At 33.8% G+C, this 24124-nt stretch overlaps 3 protein-coding genes across 5 annotated transcripts; 1 reads left to right on the plus strand and 2 right to left on the minus strand.

Annotated features, from left to right (window-relative positions):
• Positions 1 to 1478: 1478 nt before the first annotated feature.
• On the minus strand, positions 1479 to 12318 carry LOC108201674 (mediator of RNA polymerase II transcription subunit 15a). Of its 2 annotated transcripts, XM_017369964.2 has the most exons (14): positions 12217 to 12318; positions 11986 to 12037; positions 11754 to 11820; positions 11548 to 11668; positions 11040 to 11151; positions 10772 to 10886; positions 8676 to 10058; positions 6855 to 6910; positions 6483 to 6557; positions 4873 to 6261; positions 4438 to 4782; positions 2957 to 3163; positions 2734 to 2822; positions 1479 to 2038 (listed from the first exon to the last, which is right to left on the minus strand). In XM_017369964.2, exons 4-14 carry the CDS (start codon positions 11661 to 11663, stop codon positions 1834 to 1836), a joined length of 4092 nt encoding a protein of 1363 aa, XP_017225453.1. In that variant the 5' UTR covers positions 11664 to 11668; positions 11754 to 11820; positions 11986 to 12037; positions 12217 to 12318; the 3' UTR covers positions 1479 to 1833. The 2 variants fall into 2 exon arrangements, with proteins under 2 accessions (XP_017225453.1, XP_017225459.1); XM_017369970.2 differs by lacking the exon at positions 12217 to 12318 and having other exon boundaries at positions 11939 to 12037.
• Positions 12319 to 14882: 2564 nt separating this feature from the next.
• On the minus strand, positions 14883 to 18057 carry LOC108201692 (mediator of RNA polymerase II transcription subunit 15a). Of its 2 annotated transcripts, none has more exons than XM_017369981.2 (6): positions 17911 to 18057; positions 17518 to 17639; positions 16394 to 16505; positions 15958 to 16072; positions 15516 to 15577; positions 14883 to 15106 (listed from the first exon to the last, which is right to left on the minus strand). In XM_017369981.2, the coding sequence occupies exons 2-6, from the start codon at positions 17631 to 17633 to the stop codon at positions 15098 to 15100; spliced, it is 414 nt and encodes a 137-aa protein (XP_017225470.1). In that variant the 5' UTR covers positions 17634 to 17639; positions 17911 to 18057; the 3' UTR covers positions 14883 to 15097. The 2 variants fall into 2 exon arrangements, with proteins under 2 accessions (XP_017225470.1, XP_017225477.1); XM_017369988.2 differs by lacking the exon at positions 17911 to 18057 and adding an exon at positions 17785 to 17886.
• Positions 18058 to 21497: 3440 nt separating this feature from the next.
• On the plus strand, positions 21498 to 23432 carry LOC108197935 (berberine bridge enzyme-like 21). The gene has a single exon (XM_017365673.2). The coding sequence runs from the start codon at positions 21570 to 21572 to the stop codon at positions 23157 to 23159; it is 1590 nt and encodes a 529-aa protein (XP_017221162.1). The 5' UTR covers positions 21498 to 21569; the 3' UTR covers positions 23160 to 23432.
• Positions 23433 to 24124: the final 692 nt, after the last annotated feature.

Consider the following 24124-nt stretch of genomic DNA (forward strand, 5'->3'; position numbering starts at 1 on the left):
AAAATGATATATCTCTGTGTGTGAATATGATATTGTAGTGTAGTATTTCGAAAGAGAACAAACATATTTACAATTAATATTTTTCAAACTAAATAATAGTTTTCCCAAACTTAATAAATTAATAAATTACAATGTTATAGAGATTAAATTTTATATAATTTCCGGTTCACATAATAACAGTAAGATTGTTTGGGCATTCTTTTCCACATCGTATGGAGCAATGTTTTGAGCTATGTTGGCACGGAATTCATATAGGCCTCGTTTGGTTGGATGTAACCCAACACCGTAACCTAAATTTCCTTGGAACTGATCTAGGTTACAGTGTTTGGTTGTACACCTTTTTATTTAAACTATGTAACTTAGAATTACTACGTACTCCAACTTCCAGCAAAACACCGTAACTACGTACCTCAGACATGGTTTTTCTGAGTTACACAGTAGGTGTTTGATATTTTTTTTCTAACTTTCCTTATTTATAATATAATTATTATATATAAATAATATTTGATATAAATTATTCAGTTATATATGTTAATTTTATTTAACTTTTACTTAATATTTTAAATAATAATTATAACTAATTATATTTTAAGTAAGTTGTTTAAAATAATATACATAAATATAATTTTTACTTTTATTATTATATTAATATAATTATAGTTATTCTTAATTATATTTTTATATAATTAAGTTATCTTACTATAATATTTAAAATTTTAAAAAAGATGTGAATATAATTATAGTAACATACCAAGCACGAATTTCATTAATATATTAATATATCAGCTCATTTCAATCTTTTTATTTATTTTATAAATCTCAATATATAATATTTTGTTTTTAATATTATATTAAAATTTATATTATTTTATTTAATATTACATATCAAATAATTTTTATTTTTTATATGTTATATAAATTCATTAATTTTATATTATACATATGATCAAATTTCAATTATACAGTTACATGCAAGAAAACATACCAAACACAGGTTTCAGAGTTCCACGATAAATGAAGATTGTAACCTAGTTCCATGGAACTTTAATTCCTGTGTAATTTAAAATACTGTCAACCAAACGAGGCCATAGACTTGGTGTTCTTCAACAAAATTATAACAATGTATCACAATTTCTCATTTCTCCGACTTTTACCTCACTGTCATGCTTTTCATTTTGTTAATTTTACATCCTGCTAAAGAAAGGAAGGGTCTCAGGGGCATTATCGTCAATATGAATAATTTGACTGCCAAATATTTGAGCTAAAAACTAGGGGTGTCCAGTTACAAAAGAAGACGTTGGGGCCAAAATTAAGGAGTGATGGTTGTTTGCTTACAAGTTACAACTGGGATGCCATAAAAGGAGAGGTAGTTAAGCTATAAAATAATAAATAATATAACAAAAAATGAACTATATAAATTTCCCACCATGCTAGACATGTTATGCCAGGTAGAATAATTTTGGCTTAAAAACCAACACTTGAAAAAAGGTCTTTATAAGAATTTAATTCATAAAAGTTATGCAGGGTTGATAAAATTTGCGACAAAACAAGTTGTAAACTATGGAGCAATGTCCCAACTCCAACAACTTATGACAACTGACAAACATTGGCTAGCCTCGAGTTGTCCTCAAAGGCACGAACTCCCTCCTGATACAACAGTGTACAAGGGGGTCCAGTGCTGATGACCAAACTCACTAACACTGGCTAGCCTCATGTTCAAGAAGGCTCAAACTCCTTCTGATACAACATTTGGACAGGGGGCAGGTGCAGTCCCCCTGGTGACTGAATCATGTTTGTCTAAATTACAGAAATACATAACAGGAGAGAATATAATTATATAGTTAAACAGTCTTCCCAAGTTCCATACTTTGAGCTAAAGGTCCCGCCGCCACTCTGCTGTGCATAATCAGAAATGACAGCACGAGCACATCTGTCCCATGTCTTTGCTATATCCCCAATTGACAATGGCTGTGAAAGGGTTCGGAGTGAGGTGCTAAATCTTGACCTGGCCTTCATTGAAAGATCTTCATAATCCTTGCTGAAAGAAATGAAATGTAGGATAGAGTAAGGCTCGGTGCCAAGGGTAAGGTGCACACTGAAAAGTGTTGAGGAATGAAACAGAACGCAAGCATGCTACCTTAGTTAATAAACAAATAGATGCTACTTTATTAGCATCTAATTTGATGCAGGTTAATGACGCTAAACCAATCCTAAAAAAATTTGCAGGAATACCAGCTACTAAGATTTAAGGATAAAGGCAGCCAAAACACAAAGAAGTTATATTTGTTCTATAAAATATCAAATACACAATGGGGGCTACCCAGTGCACACTTCAATTTTTCTTACAATCATGCTGGATCACCACGAGACTGATCACTGATGTTATTTCTATTTACGACTTATACCACTATCTTAGGTGAAAATATAAAAAGATAGCAACGTAGAGCACTCTGACTTCATGCCCTATTTTCAATCAGTTATCTTCCACAATCAGTGGAGTGGGGATGTCAATTGAAATATGAAAAAACAAAGAGCCTTAGAGCAAATAACTTATTACTCGACGGACCCTTGAGAAAAATGGAATGTGGGGAGGAGTATTGACAAGAATATCACTGCGAAATACATTATGTATTCTATATATCTCTCGCTGACTTCACGATTATAAAAATGACTATTTTAAAGAAAAATACAACACAGAAAAATGCAAAAAAAAAAAAAATCCCATTTTCTTACCTGTCTTCAGTCGGGAACTTGTCTAACAGTACTGGGCTACAATTTGGATAATTTTTGGGAACGAGCAATCTCAATGGCTGAATTGGTGACTGCATAGTAACAAAAGAGACAGTTGGTCATAAGAGCTAAAACAATGCATACATGTCTGTACAGACACATCTTTATCCATTATCAAAGAAATACGAAGAAAAAAATAAACAAATTATTAGGATCGAACAAATACCATTTGGGATGAAGCATACTGCGACTTCAAGTTTGGACTCAGAGCTACTGCACTATATGAACACTTGACTATAGTGCCTTCACCTACTTCTATAGTTGCAGCAGTTGCAGTCGCAGTTGGATCCACGTCTTCATCACTGATATCTACCACAGTATCTATCAGTCGTTGATTTATCTCCTTTATCTCTTCAAACAGTGCAAGATTAGCCTGCAACAAAATGAAAATAAACTCATTGTCATCATCTGTTGCAGAACAGCATATGTAGGCCAAGTTGCTAAGGCAAGTCAGCAATGGATATTAAATACATACGAAGTATATACTACTACAATTAGAAGAGATTAGTATTTAGTGTTTCATAGAATGTAAACAATAGTCTGGATGGTTTAACAGATTTAGTATTTGAGTAGCAGCTAATAATATCAGATTTGAAGTGTAAATCAAGATCAACTGCATTGCTAATATTTTTGGAGTACAGTACGAGTCAGTTTTATTCACTATGAAACCATTAATGGGTGAGGGTTGGGGACCATCATTTATATCCTTGATTATATAAACAATTCTTGAATCTTAAACCAAGCCACCATGGTATTGTTACACAAAAGCAGAAAGCGAACAAGCAAATGTTGATTGTTGTTGACCAACACCCTCTAATTTAAAAATCAAAACCAAACCTTTAAAAAAGTATTACCACTATAATGGTATCATATAACAAACAAACAGACAAGCCACTAGAAGCTTCATAGATTTTGTTTTTTAATCGTCAATCAGGTAACCAAGCCCAAAAATAGAACACTATGTACATAACAAGCGATACAGGAATTTAACAAAGTATAGTTAGTAGTTACATATACACTCAAAAAGTCTAACCGACTCATGACACATCAGTATATCAAGTACTAATCCAGGTTATTCACATTCAAAGTAGATTCTACCAAAAAAATGAGAAGGTGCATAACTGGAAACCGAGTGGACATGTGTGTTAAAATTTCCTTTGTTCACAAGCTTGCTGGGTAGAGCTGGCCACCTCAAGATTTACTCAGCTTAATTAAAATCATTAATGATTATATTTTAAACATCAAATTTGAATAATATTTTTGATAAACAAGTTTTACACTAGCCAGACACGAAGTATGTAGTGATATCCATCTACAGCCCAAAATTTATGTTGTGCATTTCAGCTCATGAAGAACAAAACAGCAGATTTTACTTTGTTGTAAATCTTGAAACTTAAAATTGCAGTCCTGATTTTTAGCATTCCTAAGGTATACTTTTGAAGATGTTTATAACATCAATGTTTTCATTAAAAGGACTACATTTGTGGAAAAGGAGTACACGCTAAACTGATTCATAGCACATCTTAACAAATTATATCAAGTATCAAGCAACATATAAATTCATTTGTTTACGGAATTCTTATCCATTGAAGAGCCTGTTTACATAATGACAAGACTTTAATGATAGTTAATCAGGAAAGATGGTACCTCATTTCTTGGTTTCTTGGCGATAGATGTTGCAGTCGACTCCAAGTCAGACAACTCTGAACCATGGAATGGCTTAAAACTATCAGTCATACTGCCTGTAGAAGATACAACATCTGAAGGCATAGCAGTCGTATAGCGCTTCATCTTTTTCGTCCCAGTAGTACCATCTTGCGAGATAAAGTTTCTTGCCTGTAGACGGCACTTGGTCATTGCAACCAAATCCTCACCAACAGCAGCTCTTGATCCATTGCCTGGAGCAGATCCTGCTACTCTATCTATCATACTAACGACTGATCCAATGTCACGAACAGAAGCAGTTAATGCATCAGATGACATTGACTTCATCTGTAAATGAAACAATAAAAAGTACGATATTTCAAATCGGCAGGAATATATATGCAACACATAGTCATACCAAAACTAAATTGCACTGACCACTTTAAGTAAACGTTCAATAGGCTGTTCTGTAGCATTTGACTTGCCAGGTACAACTGTGGCTGGAACTGCATGATGGCCTTCAGGACTAGTAAACTCAGCCAACAACGGTGAAGCTGATATCCCAGGAGTCCCTATAGCAAGAGATTGGGCTGGTACCAAGGAACCTGCTGTTTGGTGTTGTCCAATATTGCCAGGATTGGACAATGTTGAAACACCAGAATTAACCTTTTCTGACTCTCCTGGCATAGGTGAAGGAACTGATGGAGTTGAAGGAGAAGGCACAATAAAAGGTGAGTTCACGGATTGCAGAGGAGTACCATTTTTCGTAAGAGCACTGAGCATATTTTGCTGGTCTATCTGAGGAGATGCGTGCTGAGAAATCTGTGGTGATGCAGGTTGCAGCAGTTGCGGTGAAGAAATATGAAACTGATTCCCTGGCTTTAACTGCTGATATGCTGACCGCTGACTTGCAGAGTGCTGTTGCTGGAAAGCACCTGATTTAGCACCCATTTGTCTTATCTTCAAGTCAGTTGAATCAGACATCTGATGAAGGTGTGGTGACTGGTTTGACTGCATCTGTGCTGGCTGCTGCAGCTTTGTTTGCTGGAATTGCTGCTGTTGTTGCATTATCTGTTTTTGGATAGCAATTTGTTGCATTTGGCGCTGTTGCATTTGCTTCATTTGCTGGCTCTGCAGCAACTGTTCTTGCTGCTTCAGATGCTGCTGCTGCTGAAGCATATTTGAACCTGGCTGCATGGAGTTATGGTTTGTCTGTAAAGAATTCATTCCACTTTGCGACGTCATTAGGTTTGCGTTTGCCTGTTGCGGACCACTCGCATGATTTTGTTGTAGAGATCCACTAGCAACTTGCTGCATTGAATTCATCGAATTACTCTGTCCTGGATCTAAAGCAGAACTTGGCTGTAGTGAATTTATCATATTCTGCTGTGTGTTGGGAAGCCCAGATACAGGAGAAGAAGGATTATGATGCAAACTGGCTATAGATTTCTGCTGCATTGTCCCCCCTGAACCTGGTAAATTCAGTGATTGCATCTGGGAATTCATTTGATTTTCAAGGGGTTGCAGTTGATTCATCTGAGACTGTGGTGGCTGTGACTGCTGCATTGGGTGCATATGTTGGGGGGGAAGTGCCTGACCTTGTTGCATTGGAGGAATAGGCTTCCGAGGCCTATTTGAGTTAAGAATGCTCATAATCTGCTTTTCATATGAGCCCAGTTTATCCTTGTATCCGATTTGTATATTGCTCTTGGAAACTTGTAATAATGATATAAAACGCTCCAGCATGCTCTTAAAAGCTTTAAGCTTCTCAAGTTGCGGGTTCTTTCCTTGCTGCATATGTGGCTGTTGCTGTAGAAGAGACTCATTCTGGAAGACAGTGAGCATAGTAAATAATTATAATATCAATAATGTAAGTGGAGATCAATGTATATTCCGCTGTCAACACAATACTCCAGAGAAGAGACTTGTCATCAGTTTTTAAATTTTCTATAAGCTTGTCAAAAGATTAAAGAGACAAATTCCTGAGATGGTAATGGTAGACTAAAGATATATGTTAGAACACAAATATAAATTTTAAAGAAAAATACCTGATGCAATTTAGCAGCAATTTTCTGGTACATATCATTTAGATCCAAAAAATACATATCCTTCATGGCCTTTATCTGCAAGCAGAAGCTATATAGTTACGATATGATTACCCAAAAGATATTCTTGAGTGCAGAAGAAAGAAAAGAACTACAGCCCACATGCAGCTAATATATTACATTAATAAATTTATGACTAATTCATTCTAAGAGATTACTAATTCTTTTTGAAGGAATATTACTATTCATCAAGTAGATTATTTTTAATTTTAATTATGATGAATCTTGCCTAATGGTAAAACCATGTCAGTGCTGTATTTTTCCCACTCTACATGTATAACCACTGAGTTCATGAACAAAATCACATCTATATACCTTTTGATATATCTCCTCTTGCCAATCTCCACCATTTGCAGTGGAATCCTGAGAAGCTGCAGGTTGGGAAAAAAAAAAATTCAGTTATCTTCCAAGAAATCTGCCCATTACAATAGAATTCACATGAAACAAGCTCAGTTTGGTTGGAACAAACTTGAATTAGAACATGATAGGCATTTTGGCTTGTGAACAGCTTCATCATAAGTAATAATTAACATTATATCATACTACTTTCCCCCCAACATAGTGTAACTTTACTCTATACAATAATTCAAAATTGAAATACAAATGAAATACTTAATATAGTCAAATTTACAAAAAACAAATTTTAAAATAATAATATATGATAGCTAATAAGTAGATCTTCAACCTAGAACTCCACATCAAAAAATGTGAAGATATGTGCATAGAATTGTGATAGAACAAACTTATCAGTTACATTGATATGGTTTTGTACCCTTAGATACATCAGATATTTCAAGAGAATTTATCCATACAAAGTTGCCTGAAAATATATTTTACTCCTAGATACATGGTGTAATAACTGTATAGTGTTAAACACCCTGATTTTGCGGCTAATCTGGTAGATTTTTGCGTAGCCAAGAGAAGTCGATTATTAAAACTTTCAATTTCCCCAAAAAACAATTCCCATATAAACACCTATAGATACCCCCAATTTCACAAACCTGGCTTTTCCATTAAAAATAGTCGTCCCAACAGGTAGACAAATCATGTAATTACTGAATTAAAAAAGTTCCACTACAGCTGCAAACAGGAGAGGAGCAGAAGGGGGTGAAAAAAATTGTGAATTATGCTACAATGTCCATTCACTGGCTCACAGGAAGTAGTCACATATTTAATTCGTAACAGAACTCAGAAGTAGGTCTACGGACTCGGCATTAATTAGATATCATTATTTTTGTCATTAACATTAATTTGAAATGTATCTTCTAGATCTCATATCTTAACTTTAATATGAAAGTTACATTTATTATAAACTATAACTTGGATACTATTTTATTATATTTATCATGTATCACTGCAAGAAACCTGCAAATTATCCACCATACACAATTAATTGAAATAAAAGTAATATAATCACTACTATCTCTTTTATTACCTATTATTTTTCATTTTTTGTGAAGTGAAATATATACCTACCACAGTACATTACAAAGATGCATGTGGGTATATTAACAGCTGGGCACCATTAAGTTATTAACTTAATAATATATAAGTAACATATCCAGATACATTGATTTGTTCAACATAATGCGTCTCTTAAAAACTGTTTATCATCTTCCTCCAGTCCTCGTGAAAAAATCATGGACCCGTTCTGTCTGTGTCACTGTGTGTGTGCTGTGAGCGCGGGGGGGGGGGATCTGAACTTTAAAAGATTGCTTTAGGACCGGTGAAATTTGTGGCAGTCTGTTTTTCTGATACCGAACAGCAAGAACTTACTATACCTATTCATTGGTGGTACAGATTCCAAAGGTTATATGTATGTGTAAAATAGTTCAGTGCAGCTTTGATACAAAACGTATAAAATATATAGATAAGTTATTTAGCAAATACACACACACACATATATATATCAGAGCAATTTCTTATACACAACTGAGAACTACAAGAAAGTAATAAATAAAAAAACAGCTATCCAAGAGTAATTTAACAGATCTTTGCAAGACTATTATCGATTTATAATCGAAATGTTAAAACCCCACGATTATTCATCACATATTTAAAAAGCTCAGGATGCATGTATGAGTGTCATATTAAAGAAGTGCAAGAATGTGGGATGACAGGGATAAAATTACATACTTGACGATGCCTCCGGCATGGCTCTTTGTGGTTGGAAAACCTGCTTCTGATCAATTAGGTTCTGCTGCTGAAGCAAAGTACCCGGTGTCTGGAGCCTTTGTTGCATATCACGCTGCAATGGATTTGGCTGTTGTTGCAGACCTAGTTGTTTATGCAATTGTCCTGGCTGTGACTGTATCTGAGACATCATTTGCTGTGACTGCTGTTGTGTTTGACTTTGATTTGGCAACAGATTTGACATCATCTGCTGTTGCGATTGCTGTTGCGATTGCTGACCTTGACTTGGCAACAAATTGGACATGCTCTGCTGAGACTGCTGCATTGGAACCTTAGGTTGTAGCATGTGTACAGAGTGCTGATTATTTGGCATGACAGAGGTACCAGACTGAGCTCCTAGCAATTGGTGGTGCTGTTGTTGCTGCTGCTGAAGCCCACCAACACCGCCTTGAGGTCCCAATTGTTGCTGATGCATATGTGGAAGGTTGTTTGGCAAACCAATTAGCTGTTGCTGTTGATTGGAAAGATTATTTTGTTGACCTATCAACCGTTGTTGCTGCTGCATGTCTGGTATGCTATTTTGTTGCCCAATTAGCTGATTTTGTTGAATATTTGTATTGTTCGACTGCCCCACAAGATGTTGCTGCTGCTGCTGCTGTGTAGGCAGTATTGCTTGCTGTGGCAATGATGGTTGCTGTTGATGAATATTTGACGCTTGTTGCTGTCTTTGCCTCAGAGCTTGTGGATGTTGCTGGAGAACAGATTGTGTGGATTGCTGGGCTGATGATTGCTGATTCTGCTGAAGGCTGGAAAGTGGAGCAGACTGCATCATACTAGGTTGCATAACAGATTGCTGAGAAGAATGCAGCTGATTTGATTGCAACAGATTTTGCTGTTGCTGTTGCTGCTGTAGTTGCTGAAGGTGAGATTGCATCTGGGATTGTGATATAGCCCCTGATTGGAACTTCTGCTTCAAATGCTGCTGATAAAGACTCTGCTGAGAACTTTGGGATTGTTGCTGCGGTTGCTGTTGAGGAACGCCCTGTTGTTGCCTCCCCTGCATCTGCCTCTGGGAATTGCCGAACATATTTGAAGGAACACCCTGTCCAATTGCACTTCCTACAGAGTTCTGAACAACCCCAGAAATGTTTGGTATGTTCTGCATGTTGTTATTCTGGTTAACAACATTAGGAATATTAGTCTGTGGTAAACTGCCGACCGGGGGCAACGAAGATGTCAAACTAGCAGATCCTTGCATTCCACCAGAGCCAATATTATTGGCAATGTTCTGGGTTAGTAATTGACCTGACTGGGTCAAATTACTTTGAACTGGAACAGAAAGAGGTGGCGCTTGGCTGTTCAGCTGAGATTGCATGTTCTGAGAACCTGTTCAACAAGAGGAGAGTGATGAAAAACAATAAAGAAATAAGACTGGCAAGAAAATATACAATGAAAATAAAATTGCATTTGCATGGCAGTTAATAGACAACATCATGAAATATTTTCACCAGTACAAAAAATGTTTGTAGCAAAAGTGATGCAGTATGTGATGCGGGACGACTAACGGAAGTGATTAAAAGTAACAACCTTGGGTGGCTGAATGGGAACTCATGACCACCACAATTTTAATCCAGCCACAGATGAGATAAATGGCACAATATGTATATAATTTCAAGTGTAATAGAAGACGACAAAGCGGAGTATAAATAGTGTCAACGGAACCCTAATGGACTAGGGCCCATAACAAATGAAACCCTAATGGACTAAGGCTCATAACAATTGGGCTTCTCGCGAAACTAAATAAGCATTTAAACGGTAAAATCATCATTCCTTGGAATTAAACATAACTAGCAATGTGTAAAAAAATGAGAACAAGTCTACAGATTAGAACACCCCACTATGTTTATGATCTGGAAATGCTAAGAGTAACACATGAAATGATATGCATGATTATGCCACCAAGTTTCAAATGTCAGGCTCCACATGCACATATCTACATCACAATATATATTACAGAATATCTTTGAAGTCAGATAGAGAACAGAAGCCAAGAAAACATGTGCTACTTAACACAGCTGATAGTGCACAAGTACATTTACCTGGATCTGGGGGATTTTGGCCATTATTAGAAGAGTTAGATTGCATGGCATTAGGCATCGGATTTTTTGTTTCCATGGTCAGCATCTTTAATGATATCTTTCTTAGATAATCGGACTGAAATTGAATAATTACACGATTTTAATAAACATATCATCACAGTAAAAACCATCTTTAGAAGTTACTATAAAGAAGAAAATATGACAAGATAACAGAGGAGTAAATGTAATTTAACATCCATATTAAACACGCAATGCGCGGCTATACAACCTGGCTTGTTGCAGCAGTATAAATTTTCTCTTCAAATCTCACAGCAATTTTCTCGAGCTCTTGTAATCCCTCCTGTCCAGAAAATGGGAGATGCCTCTTCAAAGTGTCCATTCTACACATAAAACAATAAAAATATTACGGAGTCATAAGCCATAATAATCAATAATATAGGTATGACAAATTCTAGAACCCTAATACATATGATATGACAATAGTATATTGCATAGAATCATGAAGCTATAATAATCAGTAATATATGTCTAACAAAACTTAAACTCCTCACGATGAGAATCTAGAGTCGAAAGGCTGTAATCAGAACTCCACAAAATAAAATTTATGACCAATATAACTAGAACTGATTAAATTTACTTAATCCAAAATTTAACCAAGATACGATAATTTGTGTATACACGTTCATATTTCTTTTTTGGTAACATACACATTATATGTATATACATGTATCCACACAACCATACATAAAAGCTTAGTGAGTAATTGATATACATACATCTTGGTGACAATTCGTTGACGGGAATCAGCTTGCAGCTGACTCCGCCAATCCCCGCCAGCATCCATAGCTGGTTCCCCACCACTTTGAGTAGGTCTCCAGTTGTTATTATCCATCAACCCTAATTTTTTCAACGGAACATGAAGATCATTTTAAATTGGAACACGTTTGACCAAGTCAGCATCTATTCCAAATTCACCACTAACCTCGAATTCACAGCATCTGTATCGTCAAATCCGATACAATTCTCTGTAAAGAAACTTGACTTTCAACCTTATCAAGCAAATTCAAGAAACCCAGGGTCACAAATTAGACCAAACACCAAAATTTAAGAATCACAAATCTTTGTACACATACAAGTAGATATAACAACAGATGAATCAAAACATACACATAAATAGCTGAAAACCTCAATTTCCCAGCTTCTAATTCACAAACCTGGATTTTCAGCTTCAATTTCTTCAAATTGCATACAATTCTCCACAAAAACCTAAAATTTTCGATTTCATCACAAAATCAAGAAATAAAAAAGACCCAAATCACCAAACAGCAAAAAAATCAAAACTTCATTCAATTCAACACAACACAACTTTGTGTATTATGTGTGAGTGTGAACAAATGAATTCAATCAGATATACAAAGATATGGAGAGAGGGAGAGAGAGATTACAGTGTATCAAAATCGAGAGAAATGCTGCCCAATGAGAAGAGATGCCTTTTGTGTGATTTGCTTATTATTATATATAGGCAGCTATTGGAAACTTTTTACCTGGTTCACAGGGGTTTGCTGTTAAAACTCTTTTTCACTGCTCCATGAATGAAAGTTAACTTCTTTTATCGATCTAGTTTATGAATATTTCTCTTCTTGTTGCTATTTGAGACAATAGGGATAATTAGCTCTACAAGAGCTATATTTTTTGTATGTGTTTTGTAATTTTGTTAAGTAAAATAAATTTTTTAACCCGTTCAAATTATACATGTATACTAAATTTTTATAAAATATTATTAATTTGTTATGTCATGTAATTTTATTTTATTTTTGATGGATTATGTCAGGTAATTTAATGAAGGTATATATTTATTTCAGAAAAAAACTGACGTTCAATTATTATTATGAATTAATACATCAATAAATATATTTTATTACTTATGCTACCCATTATTACTTGTTACTTTGTTAGTATAAAGGATACATTAATACATGATAAATATATTTTTATCATTTATGCTGTCAATTATTACTTGTTAGTATAGATGATGAATACATAATTACTACTATGTGATTATCCACGAGTGAATATAATGTTTCTACTACTATAAATGATGAATGTGTAATTATTATGTGATTATCCAGGAGTAAATAAAATGTTTGTGTTACTAATTGATCTTAGTTGTGAAAATATATTATCATAAAGTTTAGATCATTTATTATATTACTTATGGGAGTTTTAATTGAATATATATATAATTATGCTATATTATTTTTTAGGAAAATGTTAGGGATCCTAGAAAATGTTCCCAATTTTTTTTCTCAAATCCAAATGACAATTATGATTGGTTCCTCTCACACTAATAATAACAGGACCACATGAATCACCCAATTGAAAATAGCTATATGTATGCCACGTATTTGGTAAAAAATTTGGGAACAAATTTTGAGATACATAATATTACCCCAACTTTTATAATATATATATATAAAATATACTCTCTATATCTCGTAGATTGTTTACATTTGGAATAGAGGGCTCGATACGTATTTTAAGATTTTCCACCCGTTCAATGTGTCATCTCTACTCTCTAGACATCTTGCATTATTTTCGGAAACATGCAATACTCTAAATTCCATTTTTTTTTTGAAACCCAATATTTCAACGAACACAATACTCTAAATTCACACCATCTTTGACGGGTAGAAATGTGGATGTTATGAGAACAGAATGGTATGTCACAACAACGGAACACATCATTAATTTTTTTCCAATTTTTTTAATGTATCTCTTCAAATAATTCTAACTTTGAAAATTATAACGCGAGTTAAAATTTAAGACAAAGACATTAAATTATAACAGAGTTAAAGACATTGAGATGGCAAACAGGAGTGGGTCAAAACAGGTTTTGTAAAAACCAAACCCGAATCAGATTTTATATATATTGTAAACTCGAACCCGAAAAAAACGGAAATGGGGTTTGGGTTCGAGTTCGGGTTCGGTTTGAAACGGGTGTCGGGTTTTCAAGTCGGGTTTGGGTTCGATTTGAAACGGGTTTCGGGTTTTCGAGTCGGGTTCGAAACGGTATGACATAAACCCTACCCCGACCCAAAAATAGTTCGGGTTTAAAAATTAAACCCAACTCCGAAATATTCGGGTTCACTAAAATCCAATCGGATCGGTACAAATTGGCATCTCTAACAAGACAATTGTCTTTTTTTTTTTCAAAACAAACTTCTGAATACAGCCCTTCGTATATGCCTTCATGGACTATAAGCCCCGAACCCCAGCTTTGTACATTTTGTAAATATTTATTGTTCACTATAAAACCCATTCATTTGGACATACTAAATAAACAAATGTGTTTATTAAATTTAACGATATCTAAGATAATTCAGTAATTTTTAAATATAAAAATCAAAAACTAGAACCATGCGGAGCGGGCAATAATCCTAGTACATAATATTACCCCAACTTTTATAATATATATATATAAAATATACTCTCTATATCTCGTAGATTGTTTACATTTGGAATAGAGGACTCGATACGTATTTTAAGATTTTATAAGATATAGTTTCATAAATTATTTTAATTTTAACATAATTTAATTTTCATTTCCGTTTTTTTATCATAGCAGAAAAAAATATGTATGCTTAATTTTATTATATTGTTGCCGAGATTTAAATATTAAATCGTTAGTGGTAGTTAAAATATCAAAAATAACAAAGAATTTTAATCATACTAGATCTATCAGTTATGATGTATTTGAAATGCATTTTGTTATAAAGTATAGTTTCATAAATTATTTTATTTTTCTGTCTTTTGTATAAAAAATTTAATATTTGAACTTTTATTTAAAAAAAGAAAATTTTGAATCCTCCGTGTCTCATTTAAATTTTGTTTCTGCAAATCACATTGACAATACAATCATAGCCAGAACCATGATAACTATTGTCACCCCCACTATATTTAGTTCACATGGTCATTTGCATTTTATAATCGCCCCACCCCATTCAGAGGGCCAAATTCGACGTACCACATTTTTTTCTCTACCGTAGATCAAAATCAATCCGAATATTCATGAAAATAAAACCAAATTTAAACAGTGCGACGGCTTTCAGTATTAGACCAATCAACTATTGATCATATAGAACAATAAAAATCACAGTTCTTCAAATTCCAAGCATTCTCTAACATAAGGCGTGACATGAAACATGAATAAAAACTAATCATTAAAAGTCAGAATCTTTGGTACTTATTAAAGAAAAATCACTATCACCAACCAAGCCCCGAGGATCATTTTGCTCCAGTATGATAGAACAATACCCCGATCCACTATTACAAGTACTGCAGGAGTTGCTCAAAAAATCAGTGCAAGTCAACTTTATGAAGAAAAGGTACAATGAATCAAAGTTTCACAAGAGACACGAGCAAAGAGCCAAGTTATATGATACCTTATAATATATAATACAGTCTAATAGAATCAATTTGGCATAATGTTTCAACACTATGTTACTTCCGCACATGTGTTACAGTAAAAAGTTTTTACAGCTTTTGAAATATATTTTGCGTTTTTTCTGATATTTTGCCAGTGCTCAAAAGTTTTAGAGTGAAATACACATAACAGAAATTATTTCATGAAATGGAAACAACCTACATAGAAAATTAAGGAACTAAGCTAAGGGAAAACTATTGAATTTGTTTTCACAATGGAAACAAGATATACAATATAAAAGTGAGAGGACCATGTTATTACCTGTACAGGGGTGAGAGGTCCAGGATTACAGACCTCCCCGTCATCCAACTCCGTAGCGAAATCTGAAATAAAAAAGAAATATATTCAGCCTGTATAACTTTGTACTAACTAGAAATTTTGAAGGTTAACATGTTCCCAATCACCAAACTATAGAGATCTGCTGGCCCTAAGAATTAGGAATGAACAATAATCGAGCATGAGCAACAGTGATCTGACGAATCAGCCCAGCCTAAAATGTTAAAGGTTTGCAAGTTCTAAGGCTTTGGAAGGTAGGAGAAAAGCTAATGACATGTTCGACAATTACTCTACCAAGTGTCAGGCTTTTATCTAACTCTAAGATACTTATTATAATTCAGAATCAAATAAAGATAGAAAACAAGAACATGTGTGCTACATAACACAGCTAATAGTGCATTATCAGATTACACGGTCGTGAAAGTACCTGGATTAGGAGGATTCTGGCCATGATTAGCAGAGTTAAACTGCACAACATTAGGCAACGGGTTTTTTGTCTCCATTGTCAGCATCTTTAAAGATATCTTTCTCAAATAATCAGACTGCAAGTTAGTAATTGCTAGATATTAATAAAAAAATAAGGACCGAGTAGGAACACTATCAATAACCACCAAATTAAATAATAAGTAAAACACAGCAGAAGACACACACCTACATAAACATGATACACAGATGATTAATGGTCATAATTTTAAATTGAACACATGATTTACTGCAACATAACCTGGCTTGTTATGTTCAGGGTATTATGTTCTATGCTTGCCGTAGGGTCTTCTGAAGAGCTGGGCTTATTCTGGATTGTAAAAGCCAGCTCTTGTTTCGGATTTTTATTTTAATATTATTGGTTTATCAAAAAAAAAAACCTGGCTTGTTGCGGCATCATAAATCTTCTGTTCAAATCTCACAGCAATTTTCTCAAGTTCTTGTAATCCCTCTTCTCCAGAGAAAGGGAGATGCCTCTTCAAAGTGTCCAGTCTACACATAAAATTATTTATAGAATAAAGGTCAACTGCTCAGCAACAAAATGAAATTAAGAATAGAGGTCTCCCAGTACTTAATTTCTCGTACATGGCTCATTACACAGAATAAGAATCTTCAGTTGAAAGGGTGAGAGAATATATCAAGGAGGATAAAGGAGACAACAAATTCTTTAAAAACATCGAATGGAAGCACAAAATGTCAGCTGTAATCTTAAACACCATTAAAAAAGTGAGAATGATGCTTACACTGTACCGCAAAAAATTTAATGACCAGAAAAACCAAGACCATCTATCAACAAATGCCTAACAAATGTCGCTTCCAAATATCGTGAACACCAAAACCAAGTAGTTTGCTTTTAAAAAAGACCACACTAGTTTGACCACCACATTTAAAAGAATTCACATAAAATACAGCCTGAGCTCCTCAAACACATTACACACTTTAAAATAATCAGAGACAAACGATTAGTAACGGAATAAATATTAAATTCATAACTCGTTTGTTCAAATATATCAAATTAGTCACTCATTTCAAAATTGATTCAACTTGGTCACCACTTTTAAAATATATATCAACTTGGTCATTACAAATTTATAATTTTGTATCAATTTAGTCATTGACAGATGGTTTACTTGATAAAATAATTTAAAATTAGTAACCAAATTGAGTCAATTTGAAACGAGCGACTACTTTGATATATCTGAACCAAACAAGTAATGAATGTGATATATACCTCACTTAGTATTCAACTACAAGAATAACACCAGAAGTTTTATTGCATAGCAAGCAGTATACCTCCATCATATAGCCCAACATATGGAAGGAGATAGACAATCTATCCTTGAATAAAACAGATTGTAACTAATATATTTAATGTCGACCACGTAAAATATCAATATTAAAACCATAACACTCGTAAGGCCGCAATTCAGTAATCCTACAAGATAGATTCTTGAAATTGTACTTAACCAAAACAAGAATCAAAAGATAACAACAATGCACATACATCTTGATGATAATTCTTCTGCGAGAATCAGCTTGCAACTGACTCTTCCATCCAGTTGGAGCATCGATAACCACGGGTTCATCGAGCTGAGAAGAGCTCCTGTTGTTACTATCCATCAAAACCTAACAGAACCAAAATTAAAATAACAAAAAGACCCACATGATCATCAGATCAAATTAGCAAAAAAGACCCACCAAACCAAAATTTCACAGCTACAATTAGTCTATAATCACACAAAATTCTCAACATAAAAAACCCAACTTTTACCTTTAGCAACTAATTGAAACAATAATTACAAACAGCAAAAACCCACAAACAAAATTGAATAATACAAGATACTCAGATAAATAAATTACAAGAAAATGAATGAAATGAGAGAAATAGAGAAATTACCGTGGGAGATCGAAAGGGGGTTTGCTTGCAAGCTAAGGAGAAGGGAGACTTGTGGGTCTTTGTGTATGATGAGGGGTATATAATTGATTAATTGGTGTAGCACCTTGAAAGAATTTACTTATACACACACTTTCATTTTTGTTAATTAAGTAGGATATATTAGGCCGGCCACAGTTGATTAAAGAATGCAACAGCCAATGAAAGTGCTGCTAGTCATCTCACACGCTGAGTCGGCGACTTGGAGCATGTGATCCTATTACGGAGAGTTTCGTTAAAGATATCCGGAAGGTTTATTATATCTAAAATTTAACACTTTTTTATTAATATTATAATATAATATTAATGAATTGAATTTCAATTAAATTATATTAATCGAATGATTATAACTTTTACAATTAATTATCTATTTATATATATTTTTCTATTATTAATACGTGATAATTTATTATTCAATTAATTTTAAATCAGATTTTTCATATTTTGTATATCGTCCTATGTATAAAAATAGATATTTGTCATGTAACAGATCAAAGATAGAATAGATTACGTAACGGTTCGCGTTTTATGCGTAGGTTCTTGTTAAAAAAGATATTCAAAATTGTATATTTATAATTTTATTTTTAGCATAATTATAATTTTTTTATAAAATATTATATGATAATGTATTGTCATGAATGTTTTTAGTATATGAAACTGTTCAATAATATAAGAAGACTTTTAATTTTAAAGAAGAATACCAAATCAAAAAATATAACCAAAATTTTGTACTACAAATTATATACGAGTTTACGAGGAAAGTGCTTATTTGCTACTTATCTCCGCTCCACAATTTTTCTTCTTGGAAAAATTATAAAGTGTAGAAAGGGTGAAATGATGAGATAATTAATATTTAACTAATACATTGTGATTAATCAATCAAAATTTTAGAAAATGCAGGATTATTTTTAAAATATTTTAGAAGATCCATGTCCGTAAAACGATACCTAAATCAACATCAAAACTGAATCCTTGCATAATCAAAAATTTTCGAAAAACCCCAACATCATTTTAACTATCGAATAATGGCAATAAAGATTCATGATACTAGCGAAGGAAAAAACTAGAAATTTTTGAGCAAAAAGTAAATAGCTGATGATAATTGATACAGATACAAGAGAGTAAATGTGATCCATGGCTAATCGGGCTTCGAGGGTGGAGAATGCCCACCTCGACTTTGCATTATGTACTTTTGAACAATTTGCATGATTAATAAATTTTAATTCTTTACAAAAAATAGTGTTGTTTTATAGTAAGATAGAATTTTGATCATATTTTAGATACACAATACTACATTATAATATAAATAAAACAATGAAAGTTTTTAATATGAGTTGTTGAAAACCATTATTTTAAAATTTATTATTTCACGAGTTTAACAATATCAACATAAAAAAATAGTACATCATCACGACAAAAAAAAAATTATAGAATATTATAAGGCTAAGAGTTTTAATTTTAACTATAAGATATATAGGGCCGTTTGGGTTAGATTAAAAGAAGTGACTTCTTACTTAAACTAAAGAAGTGCAGTAAAAGTGAGAAATAAATAAGTTAATAAAGTGTTTGGAAAAGAAGTAGAAGCTATGAGAGAGAAGCTCATTCTCAACTTCTTAAAAATGCTTCTACTTATATGGGTCAAGAGAAGCAGAAGTCAGAAGCAGAAGATCATTCTCAACTTCTTAAAAATGTTTCTACTTATATGGATCAAGAGAAATAGAAGTCAGAAGCTGCTTCTGTCTGCCAAACAGCCCCCACAGTGTTTCGGAGTTTGATTGTGTCAGGTGATGATTCTTTAATTGGCATAAGATATACTCCTCCGTCCCTCCCACATATTTTGAGACTCTTGTAAAATATGATTTTATAATTTTTTTTAAAATTTTCTTTTCTTAAATAAAAGTTTAAACATTAAACCTTTATTCATAGAAAAAAAATATTAAAAAAACATATTATGAAACTATATTTTAAATGAGCGTGGAAAAACGTGTCAAAAAGTAACTTAAAAAAATGAGGATAGATAGAGTATTCAAAAATTATTAAGGGAAAGTTGTTTTTTTTTTTGTCAGGGAAGGGAAAGTTGTTTGAAAAGCAAAAGCTAATTAATTTATTTTTGATTTTTGATTTATAAAGAAGAATTAAGTGGAGCTAGCGGGTTTTTATATTATAAAATCTTACTATTTTTTGTAAATTTTAGATTATAAAAAGTTGAAAGAGACGATACATAGTTCTTTAAGCCACCTATAACATTTTATCCCTCAAGTCCTGCATTCATTTATGTTTTCTAATACAGTTCTGTAAATTAGGATTCGGTAAAATATAGATTTTGAATTATATTAAAAGAAAAATACAAAATAATATTGTAATTTTTATTTTTTTCAGAAATAATTTCTTTTAAACTATTATATTTTACAAGAATTATAAAATATGTGTCGTAAATTTTTTTATAAAAATGAATGAAGAACAGGAGCATGTTATTGTTATATTTATAAACTCCAAAGTTATAATAAAACGAATACTACAACTTAGGAAGGAGTAGTATAAACTGGGAAGTCTCAACACCAAAGTCTTCAGTCTGACATCACCATTTGTCCCTTGTCCGGTTGTCCCTGAGTAGTCAGCATACTCTGACCGACTAGTGAGGATACTATATTCATATGACACGTAGTCATATAAAATATACTCCCTCCGTCCCGGCTAACAGTATATATCGGGAGACCGGACGTGGCCAGTGGCGGAACTAAAAATTCATGTAATGGGGCGTCATATAAATAACATAATATTATAATGGTCATTAAATTTCTGATCGGAGCTTCCGGAGAATGGTGTTTTGTTTGCTAGGCGAGATGGGGAGTATCCTTACTCTGTTTCTTAACTCTATTTCTTGACTTTATGTTTTAGTGCGTGTATTTCTTTCTTCTGTTTTAAGTGAACTTGCTGGGTGGGCCTGGGCTATTTTAACCTATGGACTTAGGAAATTTATGTGTACAAAAGTTTTGATTTTATAATTTAAGCAGGGGCAGCCAGATCAATCAACAAAATGAAGCCTGTAAAATATTTTTACATACTAGTTAAGCATGGGCAATGGACCCCCCAGTCTCACTGCTCCTTCCGCCACTGGACGTGGCATGGATTTTAATATTTTATTTTGAAATAAGTTGTAAAATTATGTTTTAGACGAGTAAGAGTCTAAATAACGTGTTAGAGTAAAAAGAAATACTCCCTCCGTCCCACCCATTTCTTTACACTTTCTTTTTTTGGGTGTCCCATCTATTTCTTTACATTTCAAAACTTACCAAAAATAGTCAATGGGTCCCACCACTTCTTCACTTTTCTTTCCTTTTCACACTACTTTTACTCCACTATCTTCATTTTATACATTAAAAATCAATGGGTCCCACCACTTCATCCACTTTTTTTTCTTTTTTCCACTACTTTATATATATTTCTTGACCTCCGTGCCCAACCCATTTGATAAGAAATGGGAGGGACGGAGTGAGTATATACAATTGAATGGGACTCGGAACGAGTAATATAATACTGTAAGCATGTAGAACAGATTGTTCCTGCCACTTAATAAACAAACAAAACCAAATTGAAGAACCCCCTTTCTCCAACTATCAGCAATGTTTCTCCAAATCCTGCTTGTTTTTTCACTCATTTCTGTCACACATGCAGCCATTGATCCTGATTACACAGCTTTTGTTCAATGCCTAGTGAAAAATTCAAGCCCAGGTGACAAAAACATGGTCTCATCCATTGTCTACACCCCACAGAACTCATCATTTGCTAGTGTTTTACAAGCTTATATCAGGAACAAAAGGTTTAATACTTCAAGAACACTTAAGCCCACAATTATTGTCACTGCTACTAAGTATTCCCATGTCCAAAGCACTGTGATTTGTGCAAAGAACATGGGGATTCAGCTTAAGATCAGGAGTGGGGGGCATGATTATGATGGGATTTCATATGTTTCTGATGAGAAATTTATTGTTCTTGATATGTTTAATTTTAGAAAAATTGATGTTGATATTGAATCAGAAACTGTGGTTGTTGAGGCAGGTGCTATACTTGGTGAACTCTATTATAAGATTTGGGAGAAAAGTAATGTGCATGGGTTTCCTGCTGGGGTTTGTCTCACTGTTGGAGTTGGAGGGCATTTGAGTGGTGGAGGGTATGGTAATATGTTGCGTAAATTCGGGCTTTCGGTTGATCATATGATTGATGCTAAAATTGTTGATGTTAAGGGTAGGATATTGGATAGGAGATCGATGGGTGAGGATCTTTTTTGGGCTATTAGAGGTGGTGGGGGTGCTAGTTTTGGTGTCATATTGTCGTATACTATTAAGTTGGTTAAGGTGCCTAGAGTTACTACAGTTTTTCAGGTTACGAGGACTCTGGATGAGAATGCAACTGATATTGTTCATAGGTATCAGTTTGTGGTGGATAAGTTGGATGATGGTCTTTTTGTTAGGTTAGTTTTGCAGCCGGAGGATGGGAAGGTTGAGAGGATGAAGACTGTTAGTGCAACATTTATGGGCATGTTTCTTGGTGGTTCGACTAGGTTGATGAGAGTGATGGATAAAGGATTTCCTGAACTCGGGTTGAAAAAAGTTGATTGTTTGGAGATGAGTTGGATTCGATCATCAGCATGGTGGGACAATATTGATAATAAGAGATCGGTGAAGGAATTGTTGTTCTTAAGGAATTCGGATGGAGTGAATTTCTTGAAGAGGAAATCAGATTACGTGCAGACTCCGATACCTAAAGAAGGGTTGGAATCAATGTGGAGGAAGTTGACTGAGTTAGGTAAAGTTGGGTTTGTTTTTAATCCTTATGGTGGAAAGATGAATGAAATTTCTTCGTCCGCTACTCCTTTTCCTCACCGGGCAGGGAACATTTACAAGATTCAGTACACAGCGAATTGGCATGAGGAAGGTCCAGAAGCAGATAAAATCTACATGAGTCAGATTAGAAGTTTGTATAGCTTCATGACACCTTTTGTGTCCAAAAATCCTAGAGGTGCATATCTCAACTACAGGGACCTTGATATTGGTGTTTCTAATCATGGTAAAGATAGTTACACCCAAGGAAAAGTCTATGGACAGAAGTATTTTGGGGCAAATTTTGAGAGGCTGGTGAAAGTGAAAACTGCAGTTGATCCAGACAACTTCTTTAGAAATGAACAAAGCATCCCTGTTAAAATGCAGGGGTGAGGCGTGTAAGAATGCGGACATGAATAACATGGTGTATCGGTGTTTACATCAGTATGTTATCTCAATATAAATGAATTGCTATTTTGCTCAGTGAGCAGCTCAATTTAGTGGCTTGATTGTGAATTGAATGTTACTTGGTCTAGACACCAGCCTTATATATTTACTTCAACGTTAATTAAGCGTGATCATAGTAATAGTATATATATAGTCCTTGTATGTTGATGTATTTATATATAACTGTAACATATCTTTGAGATTTGAAATTGTGTTGTCTACTTATTCCCATATAATCTATTCATGTAATCTTTTGAATTTTTACTTGCAGCGCTTTAAGAGCATTGATGGCATAGGTTGTGATCCTAAAACCCGAGTCATCTAAATTTCAGCAAAATTATATTTTTATGGAAATATATATCATTCTAAAGCTTGAAATCAAGCCGACAAATATAGTGTTGACTTGATATAGGTGTACAGCACAATGTCGTATATATGACATGTTCAAGATTTCTTACCAGCTAGGTTTTAGTTTTTTCCGTTTATGTTTCTAGTTGTCTGGAAACTCATTCAGTGTTTTTAAACCACCAGCTGAGTCTAAACAGGAGATGTTATTATGGCACAATTACTTTTATTTGAGAAAGAACAAATTTGAAGAGGTATTTTTGATTTACTTCTCATATTGCATGATCTATACTCTTGCAAAGGACAGATGACGGAGGCAAGGCAGCTTGACATGCTATAGTAGTCAATTGAATGTACGACAAATAGGAGGTTTGCAGCTGTTCTTTTTCAATTTGTTTATTGTAGTTTTAGTTCATTGAATGAAACTGTTATTAGTTCTTCAAAATATTATCCCTGTTCTCAACATATTAATCTTAATGGCGCCTTTTTCTTGAATATAACTCTGTCTAATTTGCAAATCTGGGTTGGAGAAGATATAAAGATGGTGCTGGAACAAATAAAGCCAA

Source organism: Daucus carota, chromosome 1 (assembly GCF_001625215.2).
Source record: "Daucus carota subsp. sativus chromosome 1, DH1 v3.0, whole genome shotgun sequence".
Lineage (NCBI taxonomy): Eukaryota > Viridiplantae > Streptophyta > Magnoliopsida > Apiales > Apiaceae > Daucus > Daucus carota.